General features: G+C 41.8%; 2 protein-coding genes across 2 annotated transcripts; both read right to left on the bottom strand.

The window, feature by feature from the left end:
* Positions 1-17,786: 17,786 nt before the first annotated feature.
* On the bottom strand, positions 17,787-18,711 carry LOC139780637 (uncharacterized). Its single transcript, XM_071719359.1, has 2 exons — positions 18,584-18,711; positions 17,787-18,482 (listed from the first exon to the last, which is right to left on the bottom strand). The coding sequence occupies exons 1-2, from the start codon at positions 18,709-18,711 to the stop codon at positions 17,924-17,926; spliced, it is 687 nt and encodes a 228-aa protein (XP_071575460.1). The 3' UTR covers positions 17,787-17,923.
* Positions 18,712-19,740: 1,029 nt separating this feature from the next.
* On the bottom strand, positions 19,741-20,943 carry LOC139780636 (uncharacterized). Its single transcript, XM_071719358.1, has 2 exons — positions 20,864-20,943; positions 19,741-20,779 (listed from the first exon to the last, which is right to left on the bottom strand). The coding sequence occupies exons 1-2, from the start codon at positions 20,941-20,943 to the stop codon at positions 19,741-19,743; spliced, it is 1,119 nt and encodes a 372-aa protein (XP_071575459.1).
* Between the last annotated feature and the right edge of the window lie 29 nt (positions 20,944-20,972).

Genomic DNA, 20,972 nt, shown 5'->3' with positions numbered 1-20,972 from the left:
ATTGGCTTGAGGTCCGTCGTACCGAAAGCACGTTTGTTCTTTCCCTGAATTCGCTGATTATTTTCGTGCTTGCACAAACCAGTCGTGAAAAACTATTAATCGTGAGAAAGTACGGTCGAGCGTGATTGTTCGTTTGTAGTATTGAGTATTGAAAGTCGTGATTCCTAAGAAAGTAAAGATATTCTACTCGGAACGTGTTAAAACAAACTGCGTCCTTGCATTGTTCCTTTCGAGACACCGGCTTCTTGCACGCGTTACCACGTGTGTTAGTAACTCAAGATCACGACCTGAGTGAACGCTGTATGCGTGTAATTGCCGTGCGTACCACGCAAAAGGAGAGAAAGAGAGCGAGATCATTCCTGCCGAAACACGGAAGACGCATTACTTGCGTATTTAATGAGAAGGACGAGTTACGTGGATTCGGAAAAGGATTACATCCCTTATAAACGTAACCTGTGAATATCGAGCTGTGAACACCCACGTTAAGTACTCTGTCTTTATTCTCATTCCGACCTCTCGGATAAGCGTGAACCACGCAATTGCGGGCTTGTTCAAGCCCTTCCGATACATCGGATAACGCTGTCCTTCGATAGCCGCTATAGCACTAGAGATCTCAAGATTAAGAAGCCGAGTATCGGCTTACACCACGCGTACCCGCGTTAAATATATTTCTTTCAATTCCGCTCTGTGTTTAACTAGCGGCGCTTCTTTGTGTAATCTCAATTTCGGAGATTCATTGTTTATTGCGGTGCGTTATAAGAACTTTGATATTTGATACTGCATTGTTCTGTCCGTCACGCGAGTCACTCGCGTTCCATAGTAATAATTAAAGACGATCAGATAAGGCATTACCCGCCTTAGAGTATTATTTTGCGTTATATTAAGGATTATTCATTTTATAAGCTTCGGCTTTGCGTTGTGTATTATTCGATTCCATACTTTAACTTTCTGTTCATTGTCTTTTAAAGATTTCTTTTATAGTGACGTCATAGCGTTTGCGATTTACAATAGCGACACGTATAGTTTCGCACAGAATATTATTCGTCATAATTACTTCCAACATTTATATAATCTGCTCAACATTCTTTTATTTATAGGATGTAAACCTTATTATTCTTTTACTTTAAGTTCAAATGCGCTATTATTTTATGTGTTTGCCATATATGTGAATTTATATTTGTGTCATTACTTTAATGTGTCTTTGCTCATCAGGAGGAGCTTTTTTAAATATACTGAGATAACTAAATCCCTGTTGCTCGTTCACCTTAGTTACATGTACATTGCTTATTCGCAATACTTTTTATACAGCTGCTAAGGAAAATATTCCTTATCTAGAAGCTCGTAATCGCGTTGAAAAGAACCAATCTCCGTCTTTTGACTTTAGTTCCTCGAATTCTTTTTCATCACTTTCCAGCACCCCAGTTCTGGACGTTCACAAAAGAGTATTCGATTTAATTTTGAACTATCCCCCTCTCTGCATGGCTCTCCCTCGACCTCTTCGCTTTCATACGCGGGTATCCTCCGTAACGGGTCCCAAAATAGTCGCGGCGGTCCTATAAATGGGCGCAGCCCGCTGGCTAGCCCTTTACCTAATCAACTCGCCCAAGAACAGCTTGCCAGAAGTCGTCAGCAGAAGCTCAAGGAGGCGCATGACGCCTGCCTCAACTTTCCCAATGAAAGAGAAAAGAAAAGTGAAGGTAATCCCTCTGTCTTTATCTTCGGTAAATCACCGGATAATAATTTCTCGAGCGATTCTTGCCCCAATCCTAATTTTTCTTTTGAAACCCTCACCTCTCTTATCAAAACCATCATCGACTTTGTATACAAACTGCCTGACTTCTTCCCTGCAGTCAAAGAATCTCATTTATACGGAATGGTACTACAGCTATGTACCATAATCAGTGGCATTTATGGCCTGTAAATGCACCCCAGCTCCTCCAGACAAGGCCCTCAATCTAGTTTCAGTATTCTCTACTGGAACTGCAGGGGAGCGGTACACAAAAAACCGGACATCGAAAAGCTCTGTAAGTCCTATGACATTAGTTTTCTGGAGGAAACCCTCCTAAAACCTTATCATTCCTTCTCTATTTTTGGCTTTAATATGGTGCGCAACGACAGCGATGTGGGCCGTCAAGGCATAGCTTTGCTTATCCGTAACAACATAACGTTTTCCCCCATTAATCTTAATAGCATTTTGAATTCCGACAGATCCGTTGAAGCTATAGGCGTAAAAATTTTTGTTTGTGGCGCCAGTGCGGCACCCAGGAAACCCCTGCCCTCAGAATACTTGGCAAATAATTTTTAACCTCGCCAACTCGTTTCACTACTCCCTCCTGCTCGGTGACCTTAATGCTCATCATCCATATTGGGGCGCACCGTCCCCAAACTCGGCGGGCAACGTTATCATGGATTTGCTGGATCGATTTCCTTTTGCTTTACTCAATCCTAACACTCCTACCTATATCCCTCCTCCTGGTATTACTCCGTCACTTATTGATTTGGTTATCGCGTCCTCTAGCTTTTCCACGCTACTCAACGTTAAAATTCTTAGTGATACGCGTAGCAGCGATCATCGCCCGGTTGAGGTTACCGTTAACGCGAAAATAAAAACAAAAAACATTTTTTCACATAAATGTAAATTCACCCGCGAACAGTTCAAGAGCTTCACTCGCACCCTGGAAGCCCGTGCTAACGACATAGATCCTGGAAAGGGCAGATAATGAGCCACTAGCGCAGTACGGTATTTTTACCGAGCTCTTGCAGGAATGCATTGATGCTTTTTCGCCCTCGACCAAAAACTCGACTTCAGATATATATAGCAATCTCAATGATCCTGCAAATAAACCTCCCCCCTCCCCCTGGTGGAACGGGGACTGCAAGGAGGCAGTTAAAGCTAGAAAACGTGCCTGTAGAACATACCGCAAAAACCCCACGATAGCCAATTATCAAGCCTACCGCAAACAGGTTGCTGACACTAGAAAAATCCTAAGGTCAACCAAAAGGGAAGGCTGGAAGAGCTATTGTAGTTCCTTGGACTTCATGACACCCACTCCTTCCATTTGGAAGATGATTAAGAGATTCCGCAACCGCAAATTGGCCTCTGTTGGTGATTCATTTTCTGTCACTGACGTTCAAGCTGAAAAATTGATGGCAAACATCTGTCCTCCTGCCTGTTCGGAAGAACGCAAAAATCTCTCGGACAGCAATCGCGCGAACAGCGGTCCATTGGAATGGATTGATAACCCATTCCAATACAGCGAATTTCACCATGCCTTAAATACCTCTAAAGGCAACTCTAGTCCGGGCATTGACCGTTTTGACTATAAAATTCTTAAGGCTCTTCCCCTTCCGCTCAAAAAGCTTCTCCTAAGGATCAATAACAATATTTTCTCGGAGGGCGCCTTCCCGAAGCCCTGGTCTCACTCGTTGGTCTATTTAATCCCTAAACCCCATGGCAAGGGGGCACGTCCGATCGCCTTAACCTCGTGCGTCCTCAAATTGTTGGAAAAAATGATCCTTAATCGCATTTATTGGTGCACTGAATCGGGCACTTTCAACCTAATTCCCGAACACCAATACGGATTCCGGAAGTTCCGGTCCTGCTCAGACAACCTCACCATTCTCACATCCGAGATCCACAACAACAACCTTCAGGGTAAAGCTACCGCTGCACTATTTATCGATATCAAAGCAGCCTTTGATAACGTCATTCCTAGTATACTGGTAGAAGACCTACTACAGGCTAGGTTCCCGGGCAAAACGTGTCAGTTCGTTCAGAATCTCATTGCGGAAAGAATTGTTTAGTTTGTAATCCAAGGCAGACTCACCCCTCCTCGTATTTCGCGCAAAGGTACCCCGCAAGGTTCTGTACTCAGCCCGTTCCTCTTTAATTTTTACCTGAAAGACATTGCTACCAAATTGCACCACAACGTTAAAATCTTGCAGTTCGTAGATGACATTGTCATTTTTGCCTCGGCCAAACGAATAAAGAAAGCAGTCAGGTTAGGTTCGAAGCTTCGCTCGCCAACATCAGGATCTCTACTCTAGAGGTTTAGAGATATCTCCTAGCAAAACACAACTCATGATTTTCTCCAAACAGAAGATCCACAACCTCGAGGAATTCTAAATTCAAATTGGTTCCGATTCCGTCTCTCCCTCTGACTCAGTTCGGTTCTTGGGAGTTACTTTAGACCCCAAATTAATAGGAAATCTACACATGGAGGCAGTAATTAATAAAGCCAGAAAGGTGGCGGACGTCATCTCCGCATTGAGAGGAGTTTGGTGGGGATCTCATCCGCAGCTACTCCTCAACATATGTCGCGCAGTACTACGTGGCTCCATCGAATATGCCTCCCACATTTTCGCTCTAAAATCCAGTCCTAAGTTCCACCGTTTAGAAATCATACAAAACAAGGCTATTAGAGCCTGTTTAGGCTACCGTATCTCCACGCCGATAAACACTATGTTCGCCGAAGCCAAATAACCCCCGCTCAGGCTACGCCTGAAATTCTTAGCGTCTAAATACCTTATCAAAACGCTATCTATTACTGATCACCCGGTAACTGAGTCCATGTTTCAGCTTGCGCTAACGACTCAAGATAATATAGCAGATCTCGAATGCTGTCGACAAAAATTTCCTGTTAAACTTATTTTTGCACGTCAAATCTCTCCTGCCTTCGCTGCACGCTGCAGTAGCGCCTTCTCCTTTCCAACACTCCTACCAATCCATTCTTTTCGCCCCCACACTATATCGACCAGACTCTGATTTCATTGACCTAATTGAAAGAATTCTCAAATCATCAGTTCAAAATGTATTCCTCCAAGCGTTTGAATCCGCCAGCATTTTGAAAGCGAGGGCAATAGCCCTCGAGGGTCCTCGCTGCAACGATATCTTTCCGATTTTGAAAAACCCCACGAATAAGATATGCCGACTAATCATGTCCTTTTGCAGGGCAGCCGACATCTCTTTGTAAATACGCGCGCTCCCGCGCGTGTACGAGCGGCCTCCGGTTTTCCCTATATTCCCCCACTCTCTCGCCCCTTTAGCACTCAATACCTACCTGCCTATCCAATCACGGCCGACAACCCAAGAGTCATAGCTAAGCCAATATACATAGCATTCAGTAGCACTCCACTTAATGTCAGCAACGCAAACAGTGGACAAAGCTGGACGTATTGTCCTCTGAAAAGAGACAGGAGCCAATAAAACAGAAGAAGAAGAAGAAGAAGAAGTCAAAAAGTGATAGTGTACATTTGACCGCAGAGAGCTGACGCCGAGGAGATGTTTAAGAAGGAAGGTATATCCAAAATTGCACACGTACGTACATATATATGCTGTCTTGTAAAAGTTAAAGAGAACAAGAAAGTGATCTGTAGCGCAGTTTATATTGTAGGCAAGTTATGCTAAAATATTAGTTGAATCGAGTCCATTATCAAGAGACACGTACTACGTTTACGCGAGCGTTACTTCTGTAGTAACTTACGATAATTCACTCGTTTACGCGGAGTAAATTATCGTAAGTTGCTACAAAATCCCGTTTACGCGAAGGAATTATCGTAAGTTACTACAGAAGTAACGCTCGCGTAAACGTAGTACGTGACAGATAGTGTGTGTGTGTGTATGTGTGTGTGTGTGATCATCAATATATCATATAATATTATTTATAGATTAACCGGAGGAAGCTGGATACCGTGGAGATCTTTAAGAAGGAAGGTGTATCCAAAATCACACACGTATGCATATGCTGTAAATTGCTGTCTTGTAAAAGTTGAAGAGAACGAGAAAGTGATCTGTAGCGCAATTCGAATCCCGTTTACGCGAAGGAATTATCGTAAGTTACTACAGAAGTAACGCTCGCATAAACGTAGTATAACGGTAGTGTCTCGTTCACTCGTTTACGCGGGATGAATTATCATAAGTTACTACAGAACCCCCGTTTACGTGGAGGAATTATCGTATAAGTTACTACAGAAGTAACGCTCGCGTAAACGTAGTACGTGACAGATAGTGTGTGTGATCATCAATATATCATATAATATTATTTATAGATTAACCGGAGGAAGCCGGATACCGTGGAGATCTTTAAGAAGGAAGGTGCAGCCAAAATCACACACGTATGCATATAAATAAGCTGTCCTGTAAATGTCTTGTAAATTGCTGTCTTGTAAAAGTTGAACAGAACAAGAAAGTGATTGTAGCGCAATTCGTATTGTAGGCAAGTTAAAATATTAATTGATTCGAGTCCATTATATTATATGATAGACGTTGATTTTATATCTTGGTGTCTGGTTTTATATTCGTATTCGTATTCAGCAATCTTAAAAACATTTTAAAAAATAATTAAATTAAATATGTTCTTCTCACACACAAAAAAGATTAGACTCTAAAAGGATTAATTAATATTTAATCGAAATATATATCATAATAAAAATTATAATAGCAAAGTTTTTGAAAGTGGTGGACAAACCAGTTAATATTTTTAATGCAAACTTTACCTCGAATTTTTATATTCACTGTCACAGTCATCAGAAGATTTTTTCTGCAGATATTTGAAGACTGGCGGATAATGGATTTTCTCGTGATTGAGCGCATACACGATTCTCTCTATTTAGATACTAAATTTTTGAATTCTGTTACACTGAGACTTTACTTTAGAGTATGGCGAACTCTTTGGTAATGAAGTTCTTAACAAGGTAAGATTTAAGATTATGCAATATAATTGACTGTTGCGTGGTTAGGATGTCTGTTATACCAACATGATGTAGACGCACATGATCATGCGTAGTGACGTAAAAGTACATGGAATTACAGTACTAGTGCAGTATAACAGCAACCTCTCATAATAGTCTGGCGCCTTTAATTGTGTGCTATTATTTGACTTTGTATTTATATAGACTTTTCAATATACCAATTATTTTCTGCTTTAAAAAAAGCATAAATTCTATTTCTATTATCTTTCTTAACCATATAGTTAAAAAAGATAATAAAAATAGAGTTTATGCTTTTTTTATAGCAGAAAATAATTGGTATATTGAAAAGTCTATATAAATACAAAGTATAATAAATACAAAGTCAAATAATAGCACATAATTAAAGTAAGGCGTCAGTCTGTTATAGGACAAGTTGCCGTTATACTGTATTATTACTGTAATTTCATACACTTTTACGTCACTACGCATGATCATGTGCATCTACATCATGTCGTTATGATTGAGAGCGACAATTTTAACTTATAGTACAATAAACGGATTAATACATTTTATATTTGTATTTAATTACGTGTTTGGTTATAATTATGCTCGCACTTCCAGTGAACGATTTATAATCTCATAGTATTAAATAAGATAAACGCATTATTCATGTCGCATAGATCTGCATTTATACTCTTCTAATAACATATCATTGATAAGTAAACTGTCAGCGAGGGAAGTGACGATTTCAAGAGACCCAAATAAATCATTGTCATCGTAAATTATCAGTATTTTTAGTGCAATACTTTACACATGGACATAGATAATATATGTTTAATATCGATCGCGTAATCCTTTTTTAATATAAACAATCCAATAAATATTAGGTTCGCCAGTATATATAAAAATAACGATTTAAAAATTACTCGACCCAACTGGCCATTTATCATTTATTCTTCTTCTTCACGACGTTTCGACCACAATCTGGTCCTTCTCAAGTGAGATGTTATATACAGTAAGCAACAACTACATCATGCGTCGCCAGACGTTGTGTCCCAACTACATCGTGCGCACGCTAAAGCTAAAAACGAATATGTCAAACTAAATGTGTCAAATATAAAACCAGAAGGCATGTCAGAGTTAAAACGTAGAAGCTTACATGTTGGTTGCGTCGAAGGAGTGAGATTGTAAAATTTTTTGAACATCGTTAGCGAAACAGTGAAGAAACTTACAATAAACATTTTCTCCACCCGATCCGTAACATGCCATATTCAAAGTCACACTGGCAAGAATCATATACAATGACGAATTACATTACAATTAAGTCGTGTTCCCAAAGTACCACAGGACAGGCCAAGATCAGACAAATTGACGTGTTCTAAAAGTATACAAAAACAAACTGAGTTCTGAGGCAAAATCTTATACGGTCTCGATGACTCGATCGTATATCGCGGGCAAATTCTCCGTGTCTTTTTGGAGGTTGACCGCGCCTTTGCACTTCTTGATAAAAAACATTTCAGAGATCTCTCTTTTTTTGAAATGTCTTTCCTTATATAGAACTTTCGGATTGAGCCAATCGAAATCGTGATTGTGCGCGAGGCGATGTTTCGTAACAACCGAATGGTCATTATCATGCTTTTTGATGTCATTTCGATGTTCTTTTACGCGTGTCTCTAGATGCCTCTTGGTTTGTCCAATGTAGCATGAACTGCAATTTACACAATCAATTTCGTATACTAATTCAGTTTGTTTGAGAGGCTGCAGTCTGTCTTTCCCCTTTTTAATTACGCAATTTAACTTCTTCGGGACTGTAAGAAGTGTCTTAAATTTGACACCTCTCATTGTACGCTCAATATTCGCACTAAGACCTTTAACATACGGTACCGTCATAAAATCGACAGGATCTCGACGCCCACTCGAGTCTGCACTTGAATCAACTGAATTATTTCTTTTCTTTAACTCACCAAGCCGGACATTAATATATTTATTGACAACCTCAATTGGAAAACAGTTATTTAAAAGAATTTTTCTGACCGTTGAGACATTGTTAGAGTGGAACCGATTATTGGAAAGCAGAATAGCTCTATCCACAAGATTCGGTATAATATTGACCTTGTATTTAATAGGGTGGTTCGAGAAATAATTAATATACCGTCCCGAGAACGTTGGTTTTCTGTACCAGTTAGTTATTAGAGAGTTGTTTTCCCGAATCACCGTGGTATCCAAAAAATTTAATGCGCCATTTGTTTCCAATTCGTACGTGAATTTTAACCTTATGTGATAATTATTAAATATCCTAAGTAGCTCATCGATTTTCGATCTTGGAACCACTGCAAAAATGTCGTCAACGTATCTACAGTAAAAAGATATGGCAAAACTCAACAGTTGCAGACAGTGTGTCTCCAGATCTTCCATAACCAAATCAGCGAGAATCGGGGAGAGGGGAGATCCCATCGGACTACCGAAAATTTGCTTATAAAATTGTCCGTTGAAACAAAAGCTGGTGGAACTTAAGATCAGGTCTATCGCGTGCGTAAATTGTAACATGTAAGCTTCTACGTTTTAACTCTGACATGCCTTCTGGTTTTATATTTGACACATTTAGTTTGACATATTCGTTTTTAGCTTTAGCGTGCGTACGATGTAGTTGGGACACAACGTCTGGCGACGCATGATGTACTTGTTGCTTACTGAATATAACATCTCACTTGAGAAGGACCAGATTGTGGTCGAAACGTCGTGAAGAAGAAGAATAAATGAGAAATGGCCAGTTGGGTCGAGTAATTTTTAAATCGTAATTTTAATCTTTTTTAATATGTTCGTGTCAGTTTCTGTGTATATTGTATATATACATATATTTTTCCAACTTTATTTAACTGCGCGCCGATTATTTGTCGGACTTGAAACACAGTTATTGTTGGAATTAAAACCCTTTCCTCCCCGAAATTAAATCGACTCGATTTAATTAAAAGCATACTATGAAGATATATAGCCGAAAGACAAATTATATAAGCGAATCATTAACCCATTCTCATTTATTATCAATCGAAAGGCTCAATTAGCATCAAATTGTTCGACTATCTCTATATACTGTATACAGGGTGTTAGAAATAAAAGTACCCAGCCGAATGGCTGGGGTAGAATGGGTCAAACTGAAAAGAAAAGTCATGTACCATTTTGCAAAATTCGCAATAGTTAACGAGTTATTAACTGAAACGTTTGAGCGAATGAGCGCACAAGGAGCGATAGAGGCGGGTCTCGGCTGGCACGGTGCCCGGCGCGCGGTGAGCGGTGAGGTGCGCGCGGCGCGTGGCGAGCGGCGAGCGACAGATGACATACACTGCGGCGAAAAAGTATTAGAACCAGCACACGTATTGCACAGGCATTGCCGTAGCGTCTTACGCCCTTACATAATATTAATTATTTTAACTTGAATTATTTGTAATAGAAATATTTATTTAATTTTAGTAAATTTAATTATTTTGTATGTCAAAGTTTACGATTATTTAAAGCTTTACTTTAACTTTTGTTTATGTTAAAATAACTTTAAGACGTGTTAATTTTGTAAAAAATAATTGTGTTAAAAAAACTCAAAATAATATTTAATTTCTACATGACATACATAAAATGTTAAGTTATCACGTTGAAATAAATGTAACACATGAAAATGTTAAGAAAATAATAACATAGCTGTTGTATGTGTATTTTACATTGAAGTAATAATTAAATTTTGGTAACACAAGAAAATTTTAACGTATGGACCGATACGTACATACGATTTTTTGCTGCGTACGTGCAGCGTAACGCAAGATTCTCGTACGTAATTTCTGTACGTAAGGCGTAAGATACTACGGCAATGTACGTGCGCTGGCTCTTAGCCTCTCGCCTTTTCGATGGCAGGAAAATGATACGCTATCATTTCCACACCACCTTGCGGTAGATAGCTTGGTGCGTTTTTTTTATAGTGGTTTCTCCGATAGGCCTAATCCACTCTCATTATTTAATGCAAAAATTGTTCAAAGTGCCGTCCTCTCTCTCGTATGCAGAGTTCGGCCCTTCGTACAATATTGCGCGTTGCACGGTGCGCCATGTCCGGTGTAATAGTATGGAAGGCCGCAACAATAGCTTCACGTACCTCGTTTTCTCTACCATTACGCCGGTGCTCGATTAGACTTTTTATATGACCCCATACAAAAAAGTCTAATACATTTAAATCTGGCCGAATATAACTCTAGAACTATTCAAAAGAAAGTCAGAACTCTAAAAAAACTTTTAGATTTTTAGGTATGGTGTGCCAAGTTCACAGGACCGGCCCAATCGTCTGGCCGGCACGGTCGCCAGATTTAAATGTATTAGACTTTTTTGTATGGGGTCATATAAAAAGTCTAATCGAGCACCGGCGTAATGGTGGAGAAAACGAGGTACGTGAAGCTATTGTTGCGGCCTTCCATACTATTACACCGGACATGGCGCACCGTGCGACGCGCAATATTGTACGAAGGGCCGAACTCTGCATACGAGAGAGAGGACGGCACTTCGAACAATTTTTGCATTAAATAATGAGAGTGGATTAGGCCTATCGGAGAAACCACTATTAAAAAAACGCACCAAGCTATCTATACCGCAAGGTGGTGTGGAAATGATAGCGTATCATTTTCCTGCCATCGAAAAGGCGAGAGGCTAAGAGCCAGCGCACGTACATTGCCGTAGTATCTTACGCCTTACGTACAGAAATTACGTACGAGAATCTTGCGTTACGCTGCACGTACGCAGCAAAAAATCGTATGTACGTATCGGTCCATACGTTAAAATTTTCTTGTGTTACCAAAATTTAATTATTACTTCAATGTAAAATACACATACAACAGCTATGTTATTATTTTCTTAACATTTTCATGTGTTACATTTATGTCAACGTGATAACTTAACATTTTATGTATGTCATGTAGAAATTAAATATTATTTTGAGTTCTTTTAACACAATTATTTTTTACAAAATTAACACGTCTTAAAGTTATTTTAACATAAACAAAAGTTAAAGTAAAGCTTTAAATAATCGTAAACTTTGACATACAAAATAATTAAATTTACTAAAATTAAATAAATATTTCTATTACAAATAATTCAAGTTAAAATAATTAATATTATGTAAGGGCGTAAGACGCTACGGCAATGCCTGTGCAATACGTGTGCTGGTTCTAATACTTTTTCGCCGCAGTGTATGTCACTGCTCACCGCGCGCCGGGCACCGTGCCAGCCGAGACCCGCCTTTATCGCTCCTTGTGCGCTCATTCGCTCAAACGTTTCAGTTAATAACTCGTTAACTATTGCGAATTTTGCAAAATGGTACATGACTTTTCTCTTCAGTTTGACCCATTTTACCCCAGCCATTCGGCTGGGTACTTTTATTTCTAACACCCTGTGTATAAAGTACACTAGAAGTTACTGTAGTATACCTACGTTTCTTTAATCTGATCAAAACGCCGATTACTAGCAATATCTTTTATAATTCTTAAGAATGTGAGACAAGTACATCTCGGGTGTCCTCTAGTATTTTAATGTAGATGTTTTATTATTATATATATATGTATATACATATAATATATATAGAGTGTCCCCCCCATTTTAATCAATCACCCCCAAAGCTTTTTTATTTGTGATTCTAGAAAAAATGCTTCAGACGAAAGTTGTTTGGTTTGAAGGAGGACATATGTAAGTCGTCATCATTTTCAAGAAATTTTAAAGGAGACTAATTTCTTAAATAAAACTTGATTTTTTCTTGAGATAAAAGTTGTAGATCTCGTCGAGACGTTCTCAAAACACTATAATAAAGCTCTCTTTCGTTAAGGATTTCCTGAGATATTTTAAATTTTGTCATATTTTTAATATAAAATATGAAATATTTCGTAAAGTATTAAATTCACTTTTTGATGACTTTACGTTGATACTTTTATACGTAGAATAATAAAAGAAACTGATTGTTGTAAAAAAAAACAGAAAAATTTATTTTAAAAAATTTGATTGCATTTTGTAAACGCATTTAATTGTGCAAAATTGCAAATGTAAAAATTAATTTTATTATTCGCTTTTTTTCATTATTTTATGCACAAAAGTGTCAAGGTAAATACGAAATATTTCATATTTTAACATGACAAAAGAGTGACCCCAAAATTGGACATTTTTACCCTATTTTGGTGGCCCTCGAAATTCGAATCGAATTCTATGCCGAACGATGCTACACACACATGATGGGACATTAATCTAAAAAAAAATTAAAGTTGAGCATAGGCCTAGTTTTGGAGATACGGGGAGTCAAAGTGCCCAAATTTCCAATATTATCCAAGTACAATGTTACGTTCAGTTTTTTTTTGTCGGAACGTCGGAATGGGTTCACGTGCATCGAAATGTTAAAGCATTTGAAATATTTTAAGGCAAACGCGAAGGTAAGTGAGATTCATGATTTGTTTCCTTGGAATGCTGACCCGCGCTACACTCTCTAAGGATGAGACGAATTTTCTGTGTTAATATTTCAGTCTGAAGGACTCTAGGTTTTGAGCGCGTTGCGACAACAGGGCCCGGTTGAGGAGCATCGAGGGCGCCCTGAACCTCTACGGGAGGTTCTGTTGGTGCGGCCTGAGACGGAGCGGGGTACAATGTGCTTGGATCAAACTCGCCGGCCGTATGGTAGGCTCGACGCAGTCTTTTCAACTGGTGAGCCCGGCCTGACCGCCTCGATCGCACCATTAACGACGTCAGACTTACCGTAAGGTTGCTTACTCTGCCTCAAGCTCCTGGTTAATAGGGGTATTTCGACCTTCTTCGTCCTCCAATCGTATGCTAAGTTGTGTGGGTGTGTCCCCGTGTCAGAGTAGAATTGTGTGTATGTAACCCTTAGAGGTGGCGAGTACTTAGTCACTCGATAATCGGTATTCCATAAATCTAGTTTATTTCTTAATTTCAGGAACGAGGAAAAGGAATTGCGGGGATCAGAGAACGCCCTGAGGGAGGCGCGCGTCTGGGTTAGGACCTGTCGAGAACGCCCTGAAAGAGGCGCGCATCGACTCGAGGATCCGTTGAGAACGCCCTGAGGGAGGCGCGCTTCAACTGGTGAGTATCGGGTTTGAGGTCGTCGAGAGGTGAGTATAACGAGATTATTTATGCAAACTATGCAACTGATTTATTGCTAACCACGTTTCAATTCTTTTTACAGGTTGGATTTCGGCACATTAACAACGAGGCGCGCGGCTAAGTTCCGTCGCGTTGTCGCGGCTAAGTGTTCGTTCGGCGATCACGGCTAAGTTCCGTCGCGCTGTCGCGGCTAAGTGTTTGTTCGGCGATCACGGCTAATTTCCGTCGCGCTGTTGCGGCTAAGTGTTTCGCGGTACGCGATGCTCTCGACTTGACGCGAATGCTCAGGTAGCTACAAAGATCGGACGTTAAATGCGAATTGCGGCTTCGCAGGGCCCATATTTATACTCTCAGTTCGGTGGCATCCCGGGGAAAGGGGCCGCAAGGCCCACGCGGGTGCGCGAAATTATCACGTGAGACTATTCAGGAGAGCGCGTATTTGTGCGAGAGCGTCGCGTGCCGATCCAAACCGTCGAATGATCGTTCAATAAACGAATATATTGAATTATCCACTAGTTATTCCTTCAAATTCTTACAGAAAAATATTTCGTACCTCTACATTTATTGTTTTCTATTAAGGAGACTTGAGTCGTAACAATATCGTAATCACTCCACAATCGTTCATTTATTTAATCAAAGTTTGTGTGCCGAAGCGAAGGTACGGCGCTCACGCGGATGCGTTCCGTTGCGGTGCGAGACCATTGGTTTCGCACGTAACAATAATAGGCACAAAAAGGATGTTAAAACTTCTTTGATAATAGTGGTATTTTGAATAGAATTAGTCCGAATGATTCTCTGACCACCATACTAAAAATCCACCACTTCCATCCCTGTTACTTAATTTTTTAAAGGAGTAAAATTACCCCTAAAAGAAGTTTTTGCTGAATTTTTGGAAAACGGATAGAGATACAAAAAAATGTTTTTAATAAAAGTTGTTTGTCTAGAAATTCTGCACAAAAAAGGTTTCTTTTATTTTTTTCGTAGGACTCACTCTTTGGCCGGAAACCGCGCCTGAAGAAAGATAATTTTTAAAAATAAAGGGAATTTCCTCTTAAAGAACTATCATCACAAAAATAAGTGTCGATATATTTTAAAATATAATTGTAGAAAGATTTTAGTTATCTTAAGTATTGCGAACTGTGATTACACCGTGTACAAAACTGTGTTTTACACCGCATGTGATATTTGAAATATCTTGATATAAAATACTTTAAAGAAGCTGGAAATTGACAGAAATTGACAACTATTCCTTAAGAGGAAATTCCGTTTATTTTTAAAAATTATCTTTCTTCAAGCGCGGTTTCCGGCCAAAGAGTGAGTCCTACGAAAAAAATAAAAGAAACCTTTTTTGTGCAGAATTCCTAGACAAACAACTTTTATTCGAAACATTTATTCGTATCTCTATCCGTTTTCCAGAAGTTCAGCAAAAACTTTTATTGGTAGTTTTATGGAGGAGGTGGATTTTTTAGTACGGTGGTCAGATGAGAGAGAGCGAGAGAGATTGATTGATTGATTAATCGTCATTTATTATACGCTCTGGGACAGGTCCCCTAAAGCGTTAAGATATTGTTACATACTATGCAGAAATTCAGATTGCGCAAAACATACAACGTTGAAACACAATAAGAAGATAATAGAGATAAGAAAAAAGAAAGTGTATATATATGTATATGTATATAAAAAAAGAATGAGCATATAAAGAAAACAACAAAGTAAGTATAACAAAATGCTCTCGTCATGCAGGAATATGCTCAACTGTGAGTCTGCAGCGATTGCCGGAGCAAATACTCGTAAAACTTATGTTTAAATTCGCAAATGGAAGAAGAATTGCGGATGTCGGGTGGAATGTCATGCCACAGTTCAGCAGCTAGGGAGCAAAAGGAGCGCTTGAAAAACTCCGTGCGGCACAGCGCCAGCGGGAGGTTAAGAGCGCTACCCGGGGCCCTAGTATCGCGCGAGGCTATATCACGCTTAAACACGAAATTCCTGTAAAGGACCTGAGGTTTCTTTTTCCGCAACACGGAGAAGGTCAAGTTCCCCACGAAGTACAAACGTCGGAAACCGATTCTTAGCCAACCAAGTCTGGCTAAATAGGGAGTTATATGCTCGTCCCATTTGACCTGGTAAATTAAGCGGACGCATTTGTTGAAAGCCCTCTGCAAACGTAGGTCCTGCTCTCCTGTGATATTGGTTTGGACCGAGCAGCAATAGTCAACCAGAGGAAAAACAAGAGCCATGATGAGTCTAATACGGAGAGAAATTGGCAGGAGTAGTTATAGTAGGCCGATTCCACCCCGGGGGCAATGAGGGGGGGTGAGGGAGGGGGGTATCGGGTTTCGCGGGGGGTGAGGGGGAGGGGGAGGGGGCGGGGTATCGGTTTACACAAGGGTATCGGATTTCGCGAGGGTGAGGGGGAGGGGGGGGGGGTATCGGGTTACACAAGGGTATCGGATTACGAGGGGGTGAGGAGGAGGGGGGTATCGGGTTACACAAGAGTATCGGATTACAAGGGGGTGAGGGGGAGGGGGGTGACCTTGACATACCACCGGGATGACTCACCGGGATGACTCACCTGGATGACTCACCGGGATGACTCACCGGGATGACTCACCGGGATGACTCACCCGCGTTCGAGTTCGCGGTCGCGCCGCGGGTCCGCGCCGCGGGTCCGCGCGGAGGGGGTCCGCGCCGCGCCGCGGGTCCGCGCGGGGGTCCGCGGGTCCGCGTCGCGCCGCGGGTCTGCGTGGGGGTAGCGTTAGCGGTCTTACCTTTTTAATTTTGGCGAGGGAGGGTCCCATGGCCGCGACCCTCCATTCGTCGCAACATAGCCAGTAAAGCCTTCCGCGGATTCTGGGCACCAGGGCGGCGGTTGACGGCGGGAGGAGGACCCGCGATATGCAGGACTCGATCCACGTCGAACAAAAGTTCGTCCGCTAATCTATTGTCCTCCTCCGTTGGAACATACGCGCGGCCCTGCGCGAGGGCCGCGGCGTAAAACTGTGCCCGCCCGCGTCCGAGGGCCGCGCGGTGATCCACGTAAACTTGTACCCGCCCGCGTCCGATACCAAGTGGTCGGATAGGGTTCAGCAGCGCCCGCCCGCGTCCTATGGCGGGTAGCTGACGCGGGGGAGCAGCGAGCCTCTCCCCCTGATCACCAACAAAGTAGTCAAAATCAGAATCGTAAAATTCTGCGATACTGACGTTCAGTAGCACCTGCCCGCGTCCGATACCGAGTGGTTGACGCGGGGGAGCAGCGGGCCTCTCCCCCTGATCACCAGCAAAGTCGTCAAAATCAAAATCGTCCAAATCTGCGATACTTCCGTCAATTTCACTTAATTTTACATATTTCGCGTCATACGGGGAAAGGTTCGGAGGCATCACAAAAAAGAAACACGTCCGAACACGCGTTCGTACACAAAAAAACTCGTAAAAAACACGTTTAAGCACGCTCACGGCCACGACGAGACTTTTAAGCACGCTCACGGCCACGACGAGACTGAATTCAATGACGCTTCAGACGGTTGCAGAACGGAGAAGTCGCCAGAGAAAAATATAAAGCCGGTGTATAAAACTGATAGTCGCTTCCAGCGAAGTCTCGCGCTACAAAGGCGAGCGCCGACGTCCGCTAGAATTTCGGCTGCTTGAATTTACAAACAAGTAATATAGAAGCGAGGCGCCGATGCTCCGGCGGACGTCGCATATACGACTTGAATAGAAATGCGCGCGAAGAAATTATAGTATGATTTATACTTAAAAAGACAATCTATCTACGCAGTACGTAAAAGACAAAGGAAGAAATGACGTCATCGAGACGATGATCTACCCGATAACGCGTCGAACCTGTCGGAACATGTTCGTCGTAAACAACATTTTTCTAGAAAAAGGGGGTGTTATCGCGTAGACTAAACAATTTCGCGCTATTTTTTACGACGCAGTACGTAAAAAACAAAGGAAGAAATGACGGATCCACGATGATCGACCGCATAAAAGCGATGATAAAAATTAAGGTAGGGATGGACATGCACGCAAAGAAATTACATCGTTTATTTAGGTGTAAAAAAAGCCTGTTTATTTAACTCTTCTTTTACATGATATATCTTACGTACTAAAAAACTAAAGCCGCGAGCTCACAATCGATGAGCTGATTTGTATTGAACGCATCGCTAGCGTATATTACATTCGACGCTTCCTTGGGATCCGTCACGGTGGACGCGATATCGGAGAACTGTGCAAACTTTGCATCAACCGTCGCAAGTATTCTGACCAAACGATCGAATCTCGCATCGATGCACCGATCAAGATCGAACATACGATGCAACGTCAATTCGGTCATCATTAAGCGTACGTTTACAGATTCAAGACGTATGAGTTTGACGTTATTAACCGACGTACAAACTCTCACCGTTAGCGGTCCAACATTTATAAAACTATGGACATCTTTGTAGTCGTTGCGAAAGAAATTCTGAATGTTTCGCCGTTGCTCGTAGAGTGCCTTCCACGTTTCGAGAGACAACAGCAGTTCCTTTCCTCGATGATCTCCAACGGCGATCTCCACGTAGCTCGGTGGGCCCACGTTGATGCCAATTTCGAGGAATTTATATCCCGTAGCTGTCAACGCGTATCGTCTGCCGAGTATACGTACCGCGCGACGCTCCAACAAAATGCTGTATAAAAGAAATGAAATTAGTTTATTTTCGTAAGTAATACAATTTGCAAAGATATAAAAACTGGGAGAGGCTCTATTTTTCTCTTAAAAGAAACTTACCTATTACATCTGGCCTCATACGTTTGAGTTTCAACGTCGTGAATCGGCACGTAATAATTCACGGCATTCACGCGTTTTGCACCGTTGTTGCTGTTGCTGCTGCTGTTGCATCCTTCAAAGGAGAACATTTTCGCCCTCTAGGCTCTGAGAAGTTGACCGTCAGTACAAGCGATCGCGACAAGGCTGATCGTGTAAAATTAATCTAGTATACACGACAATTCCAAAAGTAATGAGGTGGTGGGGGAAAGAGAGAGGGGGAATTAATGTTTATAGAACTGCGCAGTGGATTTTTTTTATTAGAAGAGGGGGAAGTAAAGCCTACTCTAACGGTGATGATGGGGGAGGGGAGGGGGAGTAAGAAATAAAAACATTATAAAAAGTTATATATAATTTATTTTTTAAAAAAAGATCGCAAGTTCTTATGGCGTTGCGCGCGACCACCAGTTAAATAGTTTTATTACATTTTGTAACGCGCAATTCTTTTCATGTTTTCCGCATCGCATAGTATTGGTGTCATCTAGTTTATTCAAAGATTCGATATCTTCGTAATGCGCATCCAGAGTCTCGAAGATTAGGTTTTTTCGCCCATAATTCTCCAGCAGATCCACCAGCCAGTCTCGTTTCTGACATCCCTTGACGTACACGAGAGTCGGCATCTCATCGTCATCGTCTTCTTTCTCATCATCGTCTTCTTCTTCTACACCAAGCACGGCCGATGTAATCAGGCGTTTCACCATGCTGTACGGCACGTTTCCGTCTTCCCATCGTAATCCATGGTGATTGCGAATCAACCAGGTAGCGCACGATTTATCGGATTTTGTGAGGAGATTCCACGGCATGGGGTAATTAAAGATGTGATGCGACAGAACGCAGCCTTTTCTTAGCACAGCCACCTCCTTCACGACAAATTTCATCCCGACGAGGAATCCTTGCAGGTCCACGAACGTTGGTACGGACATGACGAGATTTCTTTATATATATATATCTCTCTCTCTCTCGTCGATGCGTCAATCGAGAGGAATGACGCGTAACTCTGCAAACCGTCTCGCGACACTCTGATTTATACTTCCTCCTCCCTTACCCCTCTCAATAATTGTATCGGAGACTGATGGAAAGAGAGATAGAGAAAATATTCACGTCGACGTTGCCGCGAAAACTCAGACTATTTTGCGCACCACGTTCGTCAACGGGTTGTACTCAATCACGCGGTCGTGTATGATGAGACAGTAAGCGGAGGTATTCGGCGGTACGTTCTCCATACAATCGAATTCTAGTCTGACATCCACGGTGGCGTTTTTGACGGATTCGTTTTGGCGAGAGCAATCGATGATCACAAACGGGCCGTTACGTAGAAAAGTCGAAACAGTGAGACTCGGCTCGAGATATTCGTATCCGTAGTAGTTCTTGCAGAAACGCGCATACATATCGTACAGAATCGCCCATCTGTGTTTACCAAAATCCAAATTTAAGTCGTCGTACGGATAAACTTCAGAGTTTAGATAGAGTTTTACGTTGGTCAAGTTGCAGTCGTCGAATCGGCTTGTGTCGGCGGACATGACGTTCTTCCGACCCGTCTGCAGAGCGAAGACGACGTATCGCGGTTTCTCGAGCTGAGTCGCGGTCTTAATGGCCCACGAGTGCTTGGTCGTGTTCTGCAACAGGGGATACTCATACAGATCCCACGAACGGAAACCCATACTTAGATATCGTCCGTTTTCCAAGGTGCGCAACATCGACAGCTTGTTGATCTCGTTCAATACCACGTGAGGCATTCGCCATTGTATCTTGAGTATTTTGATGGTGGGCTCCAACGCGAGACTTCCCACCAGGGAATTGTTGTCGTTGCGCGATCGTATCAAGATCAATTTGTGACGAGCGTTGACCACCACGCGTCTGTAATCCCCGCAAAATCCCAGCAACGTGTTGAGCGGTACGCAGAAATTGAAATATCCGTTCGGGTTATTCTGTGACTCCCAGCCAGCGTTTCTCAGGATCACGCTTCTGTCGGACGATACCGTAACGTAGTTCTTGAGCGTGCTGGTTATTCCTACGTTTCTGCAGCGATCAATCTCCATACCGTCGAGCTCGTATCGAATCTCGTCGAACATGAACGCGACGCAATTAGTTCCCAGTACCACGTTATCGACTTGACCGGCTGCTCTGGTCACCGTCAATGTTCCTTCGACGTAGAGAAAACTTTCGCACGGCAACGTATACAGATCCTGCTGTTGTATGGGTATTCGTATCTCGTCGCTATAGTCAAACGTTGTGTTGGCGTACGGGTTGTACGTGTGAGTCTTGATCTTGACGATGCGATCGTCGAAGACCGGCTCGCCTCCAATGTTGAGAATTTCAGTCATCGTTCAGATGTTTCGCACCGCGAATCCCA

This window comes from Temnothorax nylanderi, unplaced genomic scaffold (genome assembly GCF_030848795.1).
Source record: "Temnothorax nylanderi isolate EJ_2023f unplaced genomic scaffold, tnyl_v1.0 TNYL_tig0289_pilon, whole genome shotgun sequence".
Lineage (NCBI taxonomy): Eukaryota > Metazoa > Arthropoda > Insecta > Hymenoptera > Formicidae > Temnothorax > Temnothorax nylanderi.
This window is presented reverse-complemented; position numbering and strand designations above follow the sequence as displayed.